At 36.3% G+C, this 14,077-nt stretch overlaps 1 protein-coding gene across 6 annotated transcripts in view; it reads left to right on the top strand.

The window, feature by feature from the left end:
* Positions 1-13,251, top strand: part of NT5C3A (5'-nucleotidase, cytosolic IIIA) — a 28,989-nt gene extending 15,738 nt beyond the window's left edge. For 5 of the 6 annotated variants that reach the window (XM_074841290.1, XM_074841298.1, XM_074841320.1 and 2 more), the window contains 8 exons: positions 7,600-7,698; positions 8,115-8,184; positions 8,887-8,933; positions 9,337-9,422; positions 9,682-9,771; positions 11,059-11,221; positions 11,692-11,892; positions 12,627-13,251. In XM_074841290.1, the coding sequence (XP_074697391.1) occupies positions 7,600-7,698; positions 8,115-8,184; positions 8,887-8,933; positions 9,337-9,422; positions 9,682-9,771; positions 11,059-11,221; positions 11,692-11,892; positions 12,627-12,728 (858 nt within the window). In that variant the 3' untranslated portion in view covers positions 12,729-13,251. Of the gene's footprint in view, positions 1-3,258; positions 3,310-7,599; positions 7,699-8,114; positions 8,185-8,886; positions 8,934-9,336; positions 9,423-9,681; positions 9,772-11,058; positions 11,222-11,691; positions 11,893-12,626 lie in introns of all 6 variants that reach the window. The other variant, XM_074841325.1, reaches the window with a different exon arrangement.
* The last annotated feature ends 826 nt before the right edge of the window (positions 13,252-14,077 follow it).

The raw sequence follows: 14,077 nt of genomic DNA, 5'->3' as shown, positions 1-14,077 counted from the left end.
GAATCCAGCACATTAAGTGTAAAAAGATGTAAATAATTAAACAAAATAAAACAGGAAAAATTACCTTTAGTATGCATCCTATACCATTTCTTAAAATAGCTTAGGTAGTGAAGCCACTTCCAGTTATTTCATGTAATGTGTGCTGGGTATCTGTTTTGTAACATGTTATCAGGCAAATGTGAAGATATTCAATGTTCTGTTGTTTCATTTTCATATAACATTTGCCTGTTTACTTTTTAGGTAAGTAGTCCTAAGGCTATTTCTTGGCAAAACTACCAAAAGAGTAACTCGGTAATTACTAGTTACTAAGGATTTCTTACCATATTTCAGTTTACATCATATGAATATAAAACATATGATGGTTTTGGTAATTATAAATTAATAAATATCTGTCCTGAGCTCAGGTTATGCTAGCAGACTGCACAACCACTAAGTGCAGTTCTGACTAGCTGCACATAATGGAGTGACTGATGTAACAACACTCACGTCCAGTAGCTTTTAATGTTCCTGTCTAAAAGATAAACCTACTAACAGCTGGGGCTGCTAAGAGAAACCCCTGATACACTCATGGATCAAAATTCAAATTGTCTGTATTAAAGCCAATCTTGCTTTATACCTATATGAGCATATGAGCACATGTAGCTAGCTATGAGCATATACAGATGGAGGAAGAGATATGCACACACTCTCATTCTGTGGTTTTTGTTATGGCTCCCCTGCTTCTTGCAATTCATACATTGCAAATAGCAGAAGTTACATGAAGAAACTTGCTTTTCAAATATTTTTTGTGAGGTTTGTTTTCTAGAATAAGTAGGTAAAAGTAATGTTCTGTAATAACACAAAGAAGAGGACAGTTGAAAATAAGATGTAAGTTAAGAAATGTGCCCCTTTTCTTTATAATTTCACCAAACTGTTACTTTCTGCCCCCAAGAACACTGAAACCAGTTTCCTGTAGCTTGCCAGGGTATCAAATTTCACAGCTATCACTGATGCCATGTCCTGCCTTTTTTGGTACATGTCCATAAGTAAGTGTATGTGATACCTAGTCTCAGACCTTGGGATTGGGCACCTGCAGTTCCCAAAATAAATGTCATTTATTCTTGGTTTATACTGTTTTAACTGGAAGCTGTCACCGTAGACTAGAAATAAAATTTAGAAATAATCGAATCCTATCCATTTTATCACTTTGATTTGCATTTTCCTTGTTCAGAAATAACATTAATAGTTCTCTCTCCTTGCCAGCCCACCTTTGTGTGTGCTCTGTATCAAAAGTTAATAGGTTTGGAACCTATCTAGTCTATGGCAGGTTTACCAACAAAGTAGAAAAAAAGAAATTTTGTGATAATTGAAATTCATGTACTGTTAATAGTATTATGGCTAGTTCTTATTCATTGTCTTACTACTTTCATGACATCATGGTGATCTGAAATTTTGTGGAATATTTTTAATATGTTTGTAAGTGCAAGAACAGTTGTTATTATTCAGAATTACTGACACCTAACAAATTACTCTGTCAATCCTTGAGAATTATAGAGAAGTTCCCTTAAAATTTTATCCACCCATAATGCAGGGTGTTTTCTCAGCAGTCATTTTTGGGAGGCATCCATACTGGATTAGTCCTTGTAATATAAGAAAACTTTGTATTTGCCAAGTAGTATAAGCTTACAGGGTATCAGTATAAAAATACTTTGTCCCATTTTTTTATGTCATAAAATGGTTTGGGTTGGAAGGGACCTTAAAGATCATCTAGTTCCAACCCCCTGCCATGGGCAGGGACACCTTCCACTAGACCAGGTTGCTCAAAGCCCCATCCAACCTGGCCTTGAACACTGCCAGGGAGGGGGCAGCCACAGCTTCTCTGGGCAACCTGTTCCAGGGTCTCACCACCCTCACAAGGAAGAATTTCTTCCTTATGTCTAACCTAAATCTACCCTCTTTCAGTTTAAAACCTTTACCCCTCATCCTATCCCTATACTCCCTGATAGAGTCCCTCCCCATCTTTCCTGTAGCCCCCTTTAGGCACTGGAAGGCTGCTATAAGGTCTCCTCGGAGCCTTCTCTTCTCCAGGCTGAACACCCCCAACTCTCATCCTGTCCTCACAGGGGAGGTGCTCCAGCCCCTGATCATCTTCATGGCCTCCTCTGGACCCGCTCGAGCAGGTCCATGTCCTTCTGATGTTGGGGGCCCCAGAGCTGGACACAGGACTCCAGGTGGGGTCTCATGAGAGTGGAGCAGAGGGGGAGAATTGCCTCCCTCAACCTGCTGGTCACACTTCTCTTGATGCAGCCCAGGGTATGGTTGGCTTTCTGGGCTGCGAGCCACACAGCTTGGTGTCATCAGCGAGCTTGCTGAGGGTGCGCTCAATCCCACTGCCCATGTCACCAGCAAAGATGTTAAACAGCACTGGTCCCAATACTGACCCCTGAGGAATGCCACTTGTCACTGATCTCCATGGTCAAAGAAAACATCTCCTTGGTCAAAGTGTTACTTAGCAGACTTATGATGATAACTTAAAAATTTCTGGTTATTACTAGTAATATTTCAGGCTACGTATGTAGATTTGATTGTGAAATGAGCAAGTGATTCATCAGCTCATCCATCCCAACTGAAAATTATGGATAGTGAAAACAACAGAAGGTCCCACAGTCGTCCTTTGTATGAAGTTTCCTTGTTTCTTTTTTTTGTTGGACTTTTTTTCTTTTTTTTTTTTTTTTTTTTTTTAAATCATAGGCACTTACATAGTTGTTTTACTGGGTAGGGGGAGGGAAGTAACTACTCCACCTCCAGCACTCAGTAGATTCAAAAGTTCAATATAATCTTAACTCCGGAATATAACATTACACCTCATGCACACTATCAGTTATTAGTTCCCTAGGATACCCGATTGGAAATGCCTACTATGACAGCTGTGAATTCACTTAGATGCCTGCCTTTCATTTTAGTGATTATCACCAACTTTTATTTTATAATCGAACTGACGCAGCATGCACTAAGATATACACTGTCTTAGATACTAAGAAAACAATATATATATATAAGCAGCACCCAGATACAACATAAAAGCAGCTCTGTTTGCACTCCTGCTATCCAATTGTATATAAGAAACTTTATTTCAAAACTAGAATTCAATATGGTCTGTAAAGTAAATACTTTTCCTCTTTATTTAACCAGCTACACAGATGCATGTCTCATGTACTAAATAGACTTATAATTTTCAGAACTATCCTTGTTGTAAATGACCCATTCTGTGGTTTGTAGGACTGGGGGATTTCCAAACCTGCGTGAATCCATTACTGTTCATTCATCAAGGTATGACTATAACGTTGTTAGCTACAAAAGAATTTCCTACATCCTTATTCCAGTTACCTGCTATCACAAACAAGCAGATCTTTTTTTCCTTTTCATAAATCCAGTTAAGCTCAATCTTTAAAATAATCTTTTTCAATTTTGTTGTACTGGCTTCTCTTTGAAGGCTCCTTAAAAATATCAGAGACTAGAAACTTAAATGTATTTGTGGCCAGTGTATATGCCAACCACAAATTTCCTTTGGGAGTTGCCATCTTTTAACATGTGTTTTAAAAGAGATACCGGCCTCTGAGCTATTTCAGTAACACATAGATGTCCTTGGTAAGAAAACAGAACTCCTCATATTTTCATAAAATGACAGAATAAATAGGGGCACTTCAGTGATTCAGTATGATATACTTTCAGATGTCATAAGGAAATATAAATTCCTTTTTGTGCGCTTATATAGTTTTAGTTCTGTATGTAAAAGCTCCTTGCTCTGAAAAGCTTTGTTGCCTTTGTTAAGTGCTGTGGAGACTTTTGTTTGGCTGTTTCTCCGTACGTGTTCTTCCCAGTCAAACAGAATTTTGGGCCTTTTGTGTATACTGAGTTGACTCCTAGAGCTTTCTTAAACAATTAATAGAAACACAAATTTATCAAATTGACTGAACTTCTCTTACTAGCATTTTTTCACTCTTTCATCTGTCTTATCAGTTCTTTCCAACTTGAATCTGCTTGTCTCTTTCAACGCCGAAGAAGGGCAAATACGCAACAAAAAAACAACAGCTAGACTGGGCAGAAGCATAAGATGTTGAAGGAGACAGTGTGCCAGAAAACTGGTACTGCTTATTAGACAGTTTAATTTACTTCTAATATAATAATGATAAAGCCAAAATAAAAGAATTGCTACTTGATGTTCAGTTGCAAATAACAAGAAACTAGTGATGGGGACAGTGGCTATTTCAACTAACTGTTTTTGTCTGAGGCTTTATCAGATGCTGTATCCATAACGAAGCCTTGGTTTTGCCTATGAAAGCACCTGTGAGGTTGAAATTGTCTGGATTATACTCACTGCAGAAGACTTCAAGTTTTTTTCCCCCCTAAATTAAAATACTCTTCAACTGACTTCAATTCTTGTGTAAAAAATGAAAGATGTATAAGAAATAAATGAACCTTAACAACTGATCTTGAGTAGGAATATCAGTTTGCAACATCAAAGCAGGAAGCTTTCATCATACTTAAAATCTTAAGCAATGTCTTGTTTAACATCATCTACTAAAGTGTTTATTAAGGAGGTTATTCCTCAGGTTGTTTCAGAAACTTACAAAAGGCCTCAATCTGAAATGAAACTTCAGGCAATCCAGCTTTCCTCATATAGTCTCTCCCTCTGATCTCTCCATCTCCCCCAACATCTGTTCTGTTTACATCAGTTATATTAGGAAGTCTCCTGCTTAGTATCTAAGTAAACTAAATCGTGTTTGAACTACTTCTTACAAAAGCACACATTTAGATTTCACTTTGTGTAATTTTTGTATTCCAAGTCTAAAAATACATATATAATCTGCGTTCTGAAAGTCAAAGGAATTAAATTAGTCCATTTACAGGGAAAAAAATTAAAAAACAGTCAAATTGCTTTATCTTTCACTATAGAAAAAAAATGCTGTATACCCACCAAAAAGGCAGTATGGTTACACTTGTTTACCAGCACTGTATAACGTACAAAAGTACCACCATAAAACACCTTTAAAGTGTTGCAGGTTGATAACATATTATCTCATGAAGACAGATCTGCTGACAATTTGAGTAAATATCTATAAATGCTTTGTAAATGTATTTCTTGAAAGATTAGCAAATTTAATAGATATTTTTCAAGAATTTTATTTTTTGTTAACGATCATTAGCTTTCTCAGTGATTCTCAGCCTGGGATGTAGCTGACTGTTGGAAGCCAATCCTAATGTACCTTTTTTGAATTTGCTGTGCTAATAAAAGTAGCAAGGCACTGCAACCACACAGGGAACAACTATCTTGGTTTAGGAGGTACCACTTCTACAGAAAGCGTCTTTGCCATGGGATGGCAAAGGAAAACCGTAAATCTTCCAAACTAAGTGAAATGAATCCAGTTTGTTTCTTGATGACACTTATAAAGCAAAGAAGTAGTAAATACCCTGTCATGATTTAAGAATTTTTGGCAAGATATTCTGGTATAAGTGAAACTTTTTGGATGGGTGGAGGACCTTGGAAAATTATCAGAGACTCATGATTAGGGTTTTAGAAGGATTTCTATTTTCTGTTTTCATTAGTGTCTTCAACGATATCAGCCAGAAAGTAGCAGTAAGCATGCTGGAGATTAGAATTATTTGTTATATTGAAAAACAGGAGCACTGATGTAGAAGAAAAGATATAATCCAGCAAGACTAAACATAAAATTTAGCACTTTGTGCAACTACCTGTTTCCACATAGGAGTAACTTTGAAGAATATTTGGTCATCACCAACTGAATTTGAATTATGATCACCATATTACTTCTAACAAAGTAAGCGCATTCAAATGTATATGCAAAGACATTATCTGAAGACATGGGCCAAAGCAGCCCTTCAGAGCAGAGCAGGAAGATTATACCCACTGTTATCTATGCTGTGTTTCAAGAACATATGGTGCAAATGGATGAGCCAGGACAACATCAAGAACTTTCAGAGGTTTGGAAATCTGTGCTCTGCAAAAGAAGGCTGAAGAAACTGGGGTTCTTAATTCAGGAAGAAGGGAAAAATATCCAGTGAGCCCTGTGAAAAAGAATACTTTCCTCCAAGTTGAATGACCTAAAATAACAGTAAGGAAGGTTAAATAGAGATTAAGCAAACTTTTCTGAATATAAAGATAGTTCAGCACTAAAATACATGGTTGAGGAAAGTGATGAATAGGTGAGTGGAGGTTTTGAAGAATGGGTTAGACAAGTATCTGCTGAGAATCATGTAGCTGTAATGATGTAGTTTGCTCCTACCTGAGGGCAAAGTGGACTAGAGCCGATATTTAAAGGTACCTCCATCTCCTTCTTTTCCCTGACACACAAGTCTCTTCCATCATAAAAACATGTGTTTACAAGACTTTAAAATGTCATCTTTTTCTTAAATAATAACCTAATTGCAATTTGACTGCAAGTCAGTTGTCACTAATAAACAAAAGGCTTAGCAGCATCAAGAACGGGAAGAATGAGTGTTGTGTGACTGACTAACAATTGTAATACGAGAACTCTGGTTCCAGAAATGTGTCTGGACATAGAAGCTACTTTTTTTTCTTTTTTTAATTTATTTAGATTAGCTCATTGCAACAAAGATTACACTTTAGGTATAAGGAAAGCTGAATGATCAGAATGTAAAAAATGTAATTCCTAACACTTCGTCATCTCTGAAGTTCTGTATACAGAAAAAATTTACTACTCACAAATACCTGTGTAGACAGATTGCAAATGTCTGATGCCTTTGCTTTAGACATTTAGACACGTCCATACATGATTATAAAGGAAGGAACTATATACTAAATTGGGAAATCTCTGTCAGTAAGTTGTTCTTTTACCATTTCTGCAAGGTTGAAGAGAAACTTTTAGAGTAAGCAAGGGCTTGGGGGGTGTTGTATCAGGAGGGGTGGGGTTTTTTTCTTTTTTACTAAATTCAGCATTTATCATAATATTGAAGAAATATTCTTCATTCAAAAGGAATATGTGGTGTGATAGCATGTGTTATTTCAAAAGTGTGCAGCAAAATAGGTAATGGAAAATGATTGATGGACTGTCTAGGGAGCGTGAATTACTATAGTGACCTGTTGTATTGGAGTACTCAGTTGACATGCAACTTTCTCAACAAAACAACAGGTGTCCAAAATCAGCCTGTCTTCTTTATCTGTGTTGAAACTTCAAGGGCATATTAATTGTACAAAGAGCTAGTTTTAAGGTTCACCATCTCCCAGTGACATACTTGAACCACAAGGTGGTCCCATATGTCCTGTTTCTATATATCTCCTTATTTCCTACAAATACAATTATCTCTTCCGTGAGTGTCAACTTACTGAATAATTTTATATTAGGAAAGGGAATGAAAGCAGGTATTGAAAGCAAACAGAATTGTGTGCAGTCATCAGTAGTACACCCAGAGTATTTTCTGTTTCTTCTCACTCTTAACTTGCCTTCCTGTCCTGAGCATGTCTTGATGTCATGTGAAACTGTTTTTAGATGCAGAGCTTCCAATCTGATGGACAGCAGGCATTACCTAGTAAGTTTTTATCTGTAAGTATATTTCTGTCTTTGTTCTTACTCTTCATAGATGCCAGAATTTCAGAAGAAGACTGTCCATATTAAGGACCCAGGGAGAGTAGAGGAGATTATTTGTGGCCTCATCAAAGGTGGAGCTGCCAAACTTCAGGTAAAGATAGTAGAAGGTGTAACCAGTTTGGAATGAAAGCAATCATGATTTTTTGCTCTGTGCCAAAAATTCTAAGAATATTTATAATAGAAATCAGCCTTCAAGTAACTTCCAAAACTTAGACATCTGTTAACTCTTTTAATAGCCCTTGTTGATTCAACTGTAATTCAGCCAGACACCAGTTAAGTAAATGATATAAACATGTAAATTTAGTAATTTCAGGAATTAGAAAAACAGTTTTGTCAGAATAAAGTTATAGGAGATTCTGGCTTACAAGGGTTCAATAAAGTAGGGAGATTTCTGTGATACACATGCTACTCAAGTGCAACTACTGTTGATCATTCAGAATTTCTAGCCATCCTTTATTTTGTCCCTCCGTGTTGTAAGACAGTTTTGCTTTTTCTTTCTTTAAATAGATTATTACAGATTTTGATATGACATTAAGTAGATTTTCCTACAATGGAAAAAGATGTCCAACTTGTCATAGTGAGTACTTTTTTTTTTTTTTTTAATATGGATTGGTTTGTTCACTCCCTTTTAGTTTTTCCTACATTTTAATTTTCTATCCAATTTATACCCTAATATGAGATTTTGTAGTGCCTTGTTACTTAACCTAATGAAAAAGTTTCTATATGTGGTTTATGTATATATATTTTAATCACAATCTGTGTGAATTAAAATCAGGCAAGTTGTCATTCACAATTAAAAAACTAAGTTCTGAACTATAAAATGTTACTGGCTAGATATGGTAGGCTTGAATTATTTTTTAAGAGCTCATAATAGTCCTGACTCCTGCAAGACCCAGACAGTAAACTCTTCAGAATTTTTGACATTTTATCCTGTAGCCTTTTAGAACAATAAAAGAAAAGAAAAAAAAAAAAAAGATTTAATAACGAAGTGGGAATCCTAAAACACATAGGATGCCTCATGGTGATTTCAGAAACAGTTAAATCTCAAGAAACAGATAGAGGTTTGTAATTAACCTTTTAATTCAGAGTTGAGGGGAAGGACAGTAATACATCTTCATGGCTATGAAGAAAAATGTGTCTTTTACTGGTTGCTGGTAAGAAAAATTCTGAGGAAACATAGTGGTATGTCAGACATTGTCTTCTGTGCCATTTATAGTGTCATGTAGCAGAGTAAAAGAAATGTAACGTCTTGTTTAACACTTTTTTTTCCACCCCCCAGACATCATTGATAACTCTAAGCTCATCACAGAGGATTGTCGGAAAAAGGTAAATGGAAAACCTGCTAGTTGTTGCTTTGTTGTTCAGACAACTGTTATTATTCCCTGGCTGTACTGCGTGTTGAATTACGCAACCTGACGAGACAAGGGATACTTTCAAATCCTTAAAGCTGTCTGAGCTTTCTCACCAACTGTAAGACATCCAGTCACTAATAGAAGTGAACATAAATATTTGTATTCTTGACAGTAGCAAGTAGTTCAGTTTAACAGTATCCACTTTTTCTTCTTGGATATATTTACAAGCTAACTTTTTGTTCAAATAGCATTTCAGATTCCATTTTATCTAAATAATGTAACCAGAATAAAGGAAGTTATTTTGATTGGTTAGATCAAATACCAAGTGTTATTTTGTAAAACTACATTAAACACCTGTTGGTTTTTTTCCCCTCCAGTTATTGCAGCTGAAAGAAACCTATTATGCTATTGAAATTGATCCAGCTCTCACTATTGAAGAAAAATATCCGTATATGGTAGAATGGTAAGAGACACCTGCCATCTTCAAATTGTACTAAGATTAGATTTAATAAGTTTTTAAAGGCAAATTTAATAGCAGTAATTAGCTTTTAGCTATTTAATTGATTTAATCTCTTGGAGTGTTGTGCAACAACTGTCTTTGCTTTGCCATTAACTTGAAAGAGCAAGAATTAAATATACAGGATGCTTTTCATCCTGTTAAGAGTTAATGAAAGGTGAATCTTTACAAGTCAGTTTCCACCCATTTTTTGTTTATATTCTAGGTACAACAAATCTCATGCACTACTCATTGAACAAGGCTTAGAAAAGGATAAGTTTGCAGAAATTGTGAGGGAATCTGATGTTATGCTGAAGTAAGTTCCTTTTGATTTGAACAACACTCTTTTGGAGCATTTTCTGTAGATTCTTACTGTGTGTTTTGGGGGGCGGGGGGGAGGAACAACCAACCAGACAAAAAACATTCCTGAGAATATGACACCATAATCTGGGAACATAGTGAGGTCTTCATGCCCCTGTTTTATTGATATTTTGTAGCTAAATGCTTACAATGATCACACTAGAGATATTTTAAAAAGTTTGAGTCCCATCTCTACAAACTGCATTTATGTAGACTTTCATCTTCTTGAAATTGCACTGGTGGCTCTTTTTTTCCTAAGGGGAATGCAGAGTTCAACTTTGTTCCTCTGAAAAACATTCCCTATAATAGTTCTATCTGAGATAAAAATGCAGTGACTTGAGGAGCATGTTTCATATGTTGTATTAAATGTTGTTTTTCCTTTGTGGCTAACAGACAAGTCTAAGAGCCAGCAAAATCCTTGCTTGAAATGTGCTGTGGCTCCCATCTCTTTTGAAGTTCTCCAAAATTGTAAATTTTGGACTACTGAAACAAGATGTTAAAACTTAATTTGTGGAAGTGTTTGTTTGTCATACTGACTAAATTCTTCTTTCACAAAACAGATAAGCACACCGTCTCTGCCTGTTCGAAAGTCTAAGTCCATTTGGGTTGAATCTTCATTCACAGGCTAAAATTCCCTCAAAAACTGTCATAATTCTTTTAAAAAAATGCAAAATTCTACTAATCAAATGTCTGTGTGGAGAAAGTGTATAGAGATAATATTACCTTGTTCCCGGAATACTATACATAGTTTTGATTGGGTACTGAAAATTTAAAAAAATTCAGGAAAGAGCAACAATAAATGTTTTCAGGATTTAAAAACAAAACAAAATTTGTTCTATGGTAATAACCCTATAGAAAGTCAAATATTTAAGCAAGGAAGATTGAAACGAGATGTCCAGCCTGATAGTAGCTAGAGAGAGTTCTACTAGTTGCTTGCTTTTTCTGGGGTGTTTGGGGAGGGGGAAGTGTTTTTAAATCTTTAAAACATGATTAGATGTTTTAAGGGAAAAAGTTATACAGACCAGGACCAAACAGCTTGATGCGGTAGTTTCTTGCTAAAACTATGTGCCTTACATTAGGCTGATGGTTCTTGCTAACCTGAAAAGGTGAGGCAAAAGAAATAAAGTGAAATGCTCAGGGAAAATTACTTTTCCAAAGATGATGTGAATGTCTTCTGAAAACTCAGACTTTTCTTGCCTTGCTTTATTTGAGATGTGATTTGTATTTACATTCTGTGTTGCAGAGAAGGCTATGAGAACTTCTTTGATAAGCTCAGTGAACATAATATTCCTGTGTTCATATTTTCTGCTGGGATTGGGGACATTCTTGAGGAAGTTATCCACCAGGCTGGGGTCTACCATTCGAATGTCAAAGTGGTTTCCAATTTCATGGATTTTGATGAAAACGTACGTATGAAATAACACATTCTTATTAAATGTGACTGTGGTATTTAGTAGCTATTTATATATGCAAGATGAACATTTTAATGCAACAGATGTAGCCATCCAGCCTGCCATATAGAAAGTGACAGCTGCATACTCAGCAATCTCCCAGGCAAAAAAATCAAGCAGAGAATAGCAGTTCAAACACTGTTAGCGTGGTGTGACTAAGATACTGTTCATTTCTTTTAATGACAACCTCACATGCAGCCAGTGCAGCACTACTCCTCCTCCGAGCAGGGACAATCGCTATCTGGTCTTAACAATGATATTGCAGTCATTACATTATTTAACAGGAATTTATCTTGTTCGTCAATAGAGATTACATATTCTGTAATCTGAACAATGTTAGTTCAAGAGTAATATCACCTATTTCATTCTAGATTCTCTCTTGTCTATATGATACTAGAAATAACTTCAGTGGGGTTTTTTTATAGGGAATATTAAAAGGATTTAAAGGAGAATTGATTCATGTTTACAACAAACATGACGGTGCCTTGAAGAATACAGAGTACTTCAAACAACTAAAAGACAACAGTAATATCATTCTGCTGGGTGATTCTCAAGGAGACTTGAGTATGGCAGATGGAGTAGCAAATGTTGAACATATTCTTAAGATCGGCTATCTCAATGATAAAGTAAGTAGCCTTATATAACCTTGTAAACTTTGAGTGAAACATTGCGAGTTAGAAACAGGTTTGTTATAATAAGCCTCAGATATCAAACCAAGTGTTTGGCCCGTATTTGTTTCGAGATTTGAAATATTTTTCATGGATTTCTTGCCTCGAGTGTTTTTCTAACCCATAAGCTACAAGAAGCTGCAAATTGCTTTAGGTTTTGTACTGAACTACTTCCAAAAAGGTATTTTGCTGACAAGTAAAATTCAGGGGCTAGAGAAATTAATTCTTTTAAATTCATGTGGCTTCCCTTTCCCCCCTTTCAATACTGGATTGATAATTGAGCAAAATTATAATCTTCCAAATAACAAATTTAGGCAGTGTCTCCTTTTCTTTCTTTGTTTTTTTGAGGCAACACAGAACTGATTGTTTGCTAAGTTGCAATGCACATCCGTTTGCATTCAGGAGAGAGAAAACTTCAGTTTCCTATTTCACTCTACCTTTAGGGAAGCTGAAGAAGTAGGTTTTTGTTCAGTATCTTTGTGTGTGAGATCCTGGAGTAAACGTGAGGTATTATATCCTGGAATGTGCACACTCCCACTTGTCAGCCTGTGAAATTCCCTCATAGGGGCGATATGTATTTGCATGGCTCATTCCCTGAATTTGGTGGAAAGACATGGCAATATTTTAATGACAAAAAGTCTTTCAGTAATTAATTCTATAACTAAGTGGGTCTTTCTCCCTTCTGCAAATAGGTAGATGAGCTTTTGGAAAAATATATGGACTCTTATGATATTGTCTTGGTGAAAGATGAATCCCTGGAAGTTGCCAACTCCATCCTACAGAAAATCCTGTAAATTGCAGTCTCAGGTCACTCCATTCCTTCCAGGAGGCAACTGGACAGAAGATCACATATGTGCTATCTTAGATGTGTTTATAACTCATTTACAGAACTGTTTAATTTAATTTAAAACTTTTATCTTCATTTTGGTATTTTGAAATATATATGGTATCCATTGTCAACTAGAAGCTCCTTTTACTGCTCTTATGCTGTTCTTTATTGTCTCACACTCCTGTTATAACTAGATTTAAATTAGATTTATAGATGTGATAAACTGCTGCTGATGGGATACTATGGTTCACTGTCTTTTAATCAGGCATTTCAGAGGAGCATTTTAGAAAACGTGACTATTTTGTAAAATTGAAGATATAAACGTTCTGTGAATAAGTAGTGTGCACATTTGTGTTGCCTTTCCTTCTTTCAAAGAAGATATTTCAGTCTCAGCTGTACTTCAAAAGCTCTTACTCAGATGCGACAGACTTGCACAGAAGTTTTTCATACATATATTTTTTCTTCAGTAAAAATTCTTTATTCACCCACTTCAGGCAAAGTGTTTCTTCTTAACAGATTTTTGTATCATTACAAAATAGACTATATCCTTACTGTTTCTTTCTCCTCTGTGGAACGGGAAGCATGTTTTAAGTTAGTGTATCTGAGGTAAAGTTTCTCATCTTTGTAACAACAGATAGTTTCACAAGCTAGTAGTACACAGCCATAATTTCAGTCCCTTTTCAGATCTTACTTTGCGTACTATTCCACTTCTAGCCTGCTGTTTCATGTCAAAGCTAGCATGGCTTGTCTAAAACAATTTCTTTTGGAATTCTCAGTGAGCTGCTCCAGGCACAGAAAATCAAAACAAAGCTAGATCTTAATCTTGGATTTGAAAAGCTGACTTAGCCATCTTGCAAAATTAAGATTTCTTGCTACCAGCCCCATGCCTCAGAAGCATTTAAGGAACACCTCTCCAGACTGGCTGTAGGTCACATTCCCACTCTGCAAATTGTGAGGACAAGTATCAGTGCAGCATCTAGCTCTTCTAGCTTCCTTATGCCAGTCCTCTCTGTTTAAACACCTACCGAATCTTCATAGAATCAGAGAATGGTTGGGGTTGGAAGGGACCTTTAAAGGTCATCTAGTCCAGCCCCCCTGCCATGAGCAGGGACATCTTCTGCTAGATTAGGTTGAATGTTTCCAGGGAGGGGGCATCTACCACCTCTCTCGGCAGCCTGTTCCAGTGCCTCACCACCCTCACAGTGAAGAGTTTCTACAGACAGTATTTTCCCCGTGCTGAACACATTACAGTACCTCTCAGCATCATATACAAAATGATACAGCCTAATACAGCTGCAGCTTTGGAAGCTTACC

This window comes from Strix aluco, chromosome 1, assembly GCF_031877795.1.
Source record: "Strix aluco isolate bStrAlu1 chromosome 1, bStrAlu1.hap1, whole genome shotgun sequence".
In the NCBI taxonomy this organism is placed as follows: domain Eukaryota; kingdom Metazoa; phylum Chordata; class Aves; order Strigiformes; family Strigidae; genus Strix; species Strix aluco.
Note: the sequence above shows the minus strand (reverse complement) of the source record. Positions and strands in the feature narration are given on the sequence as shown.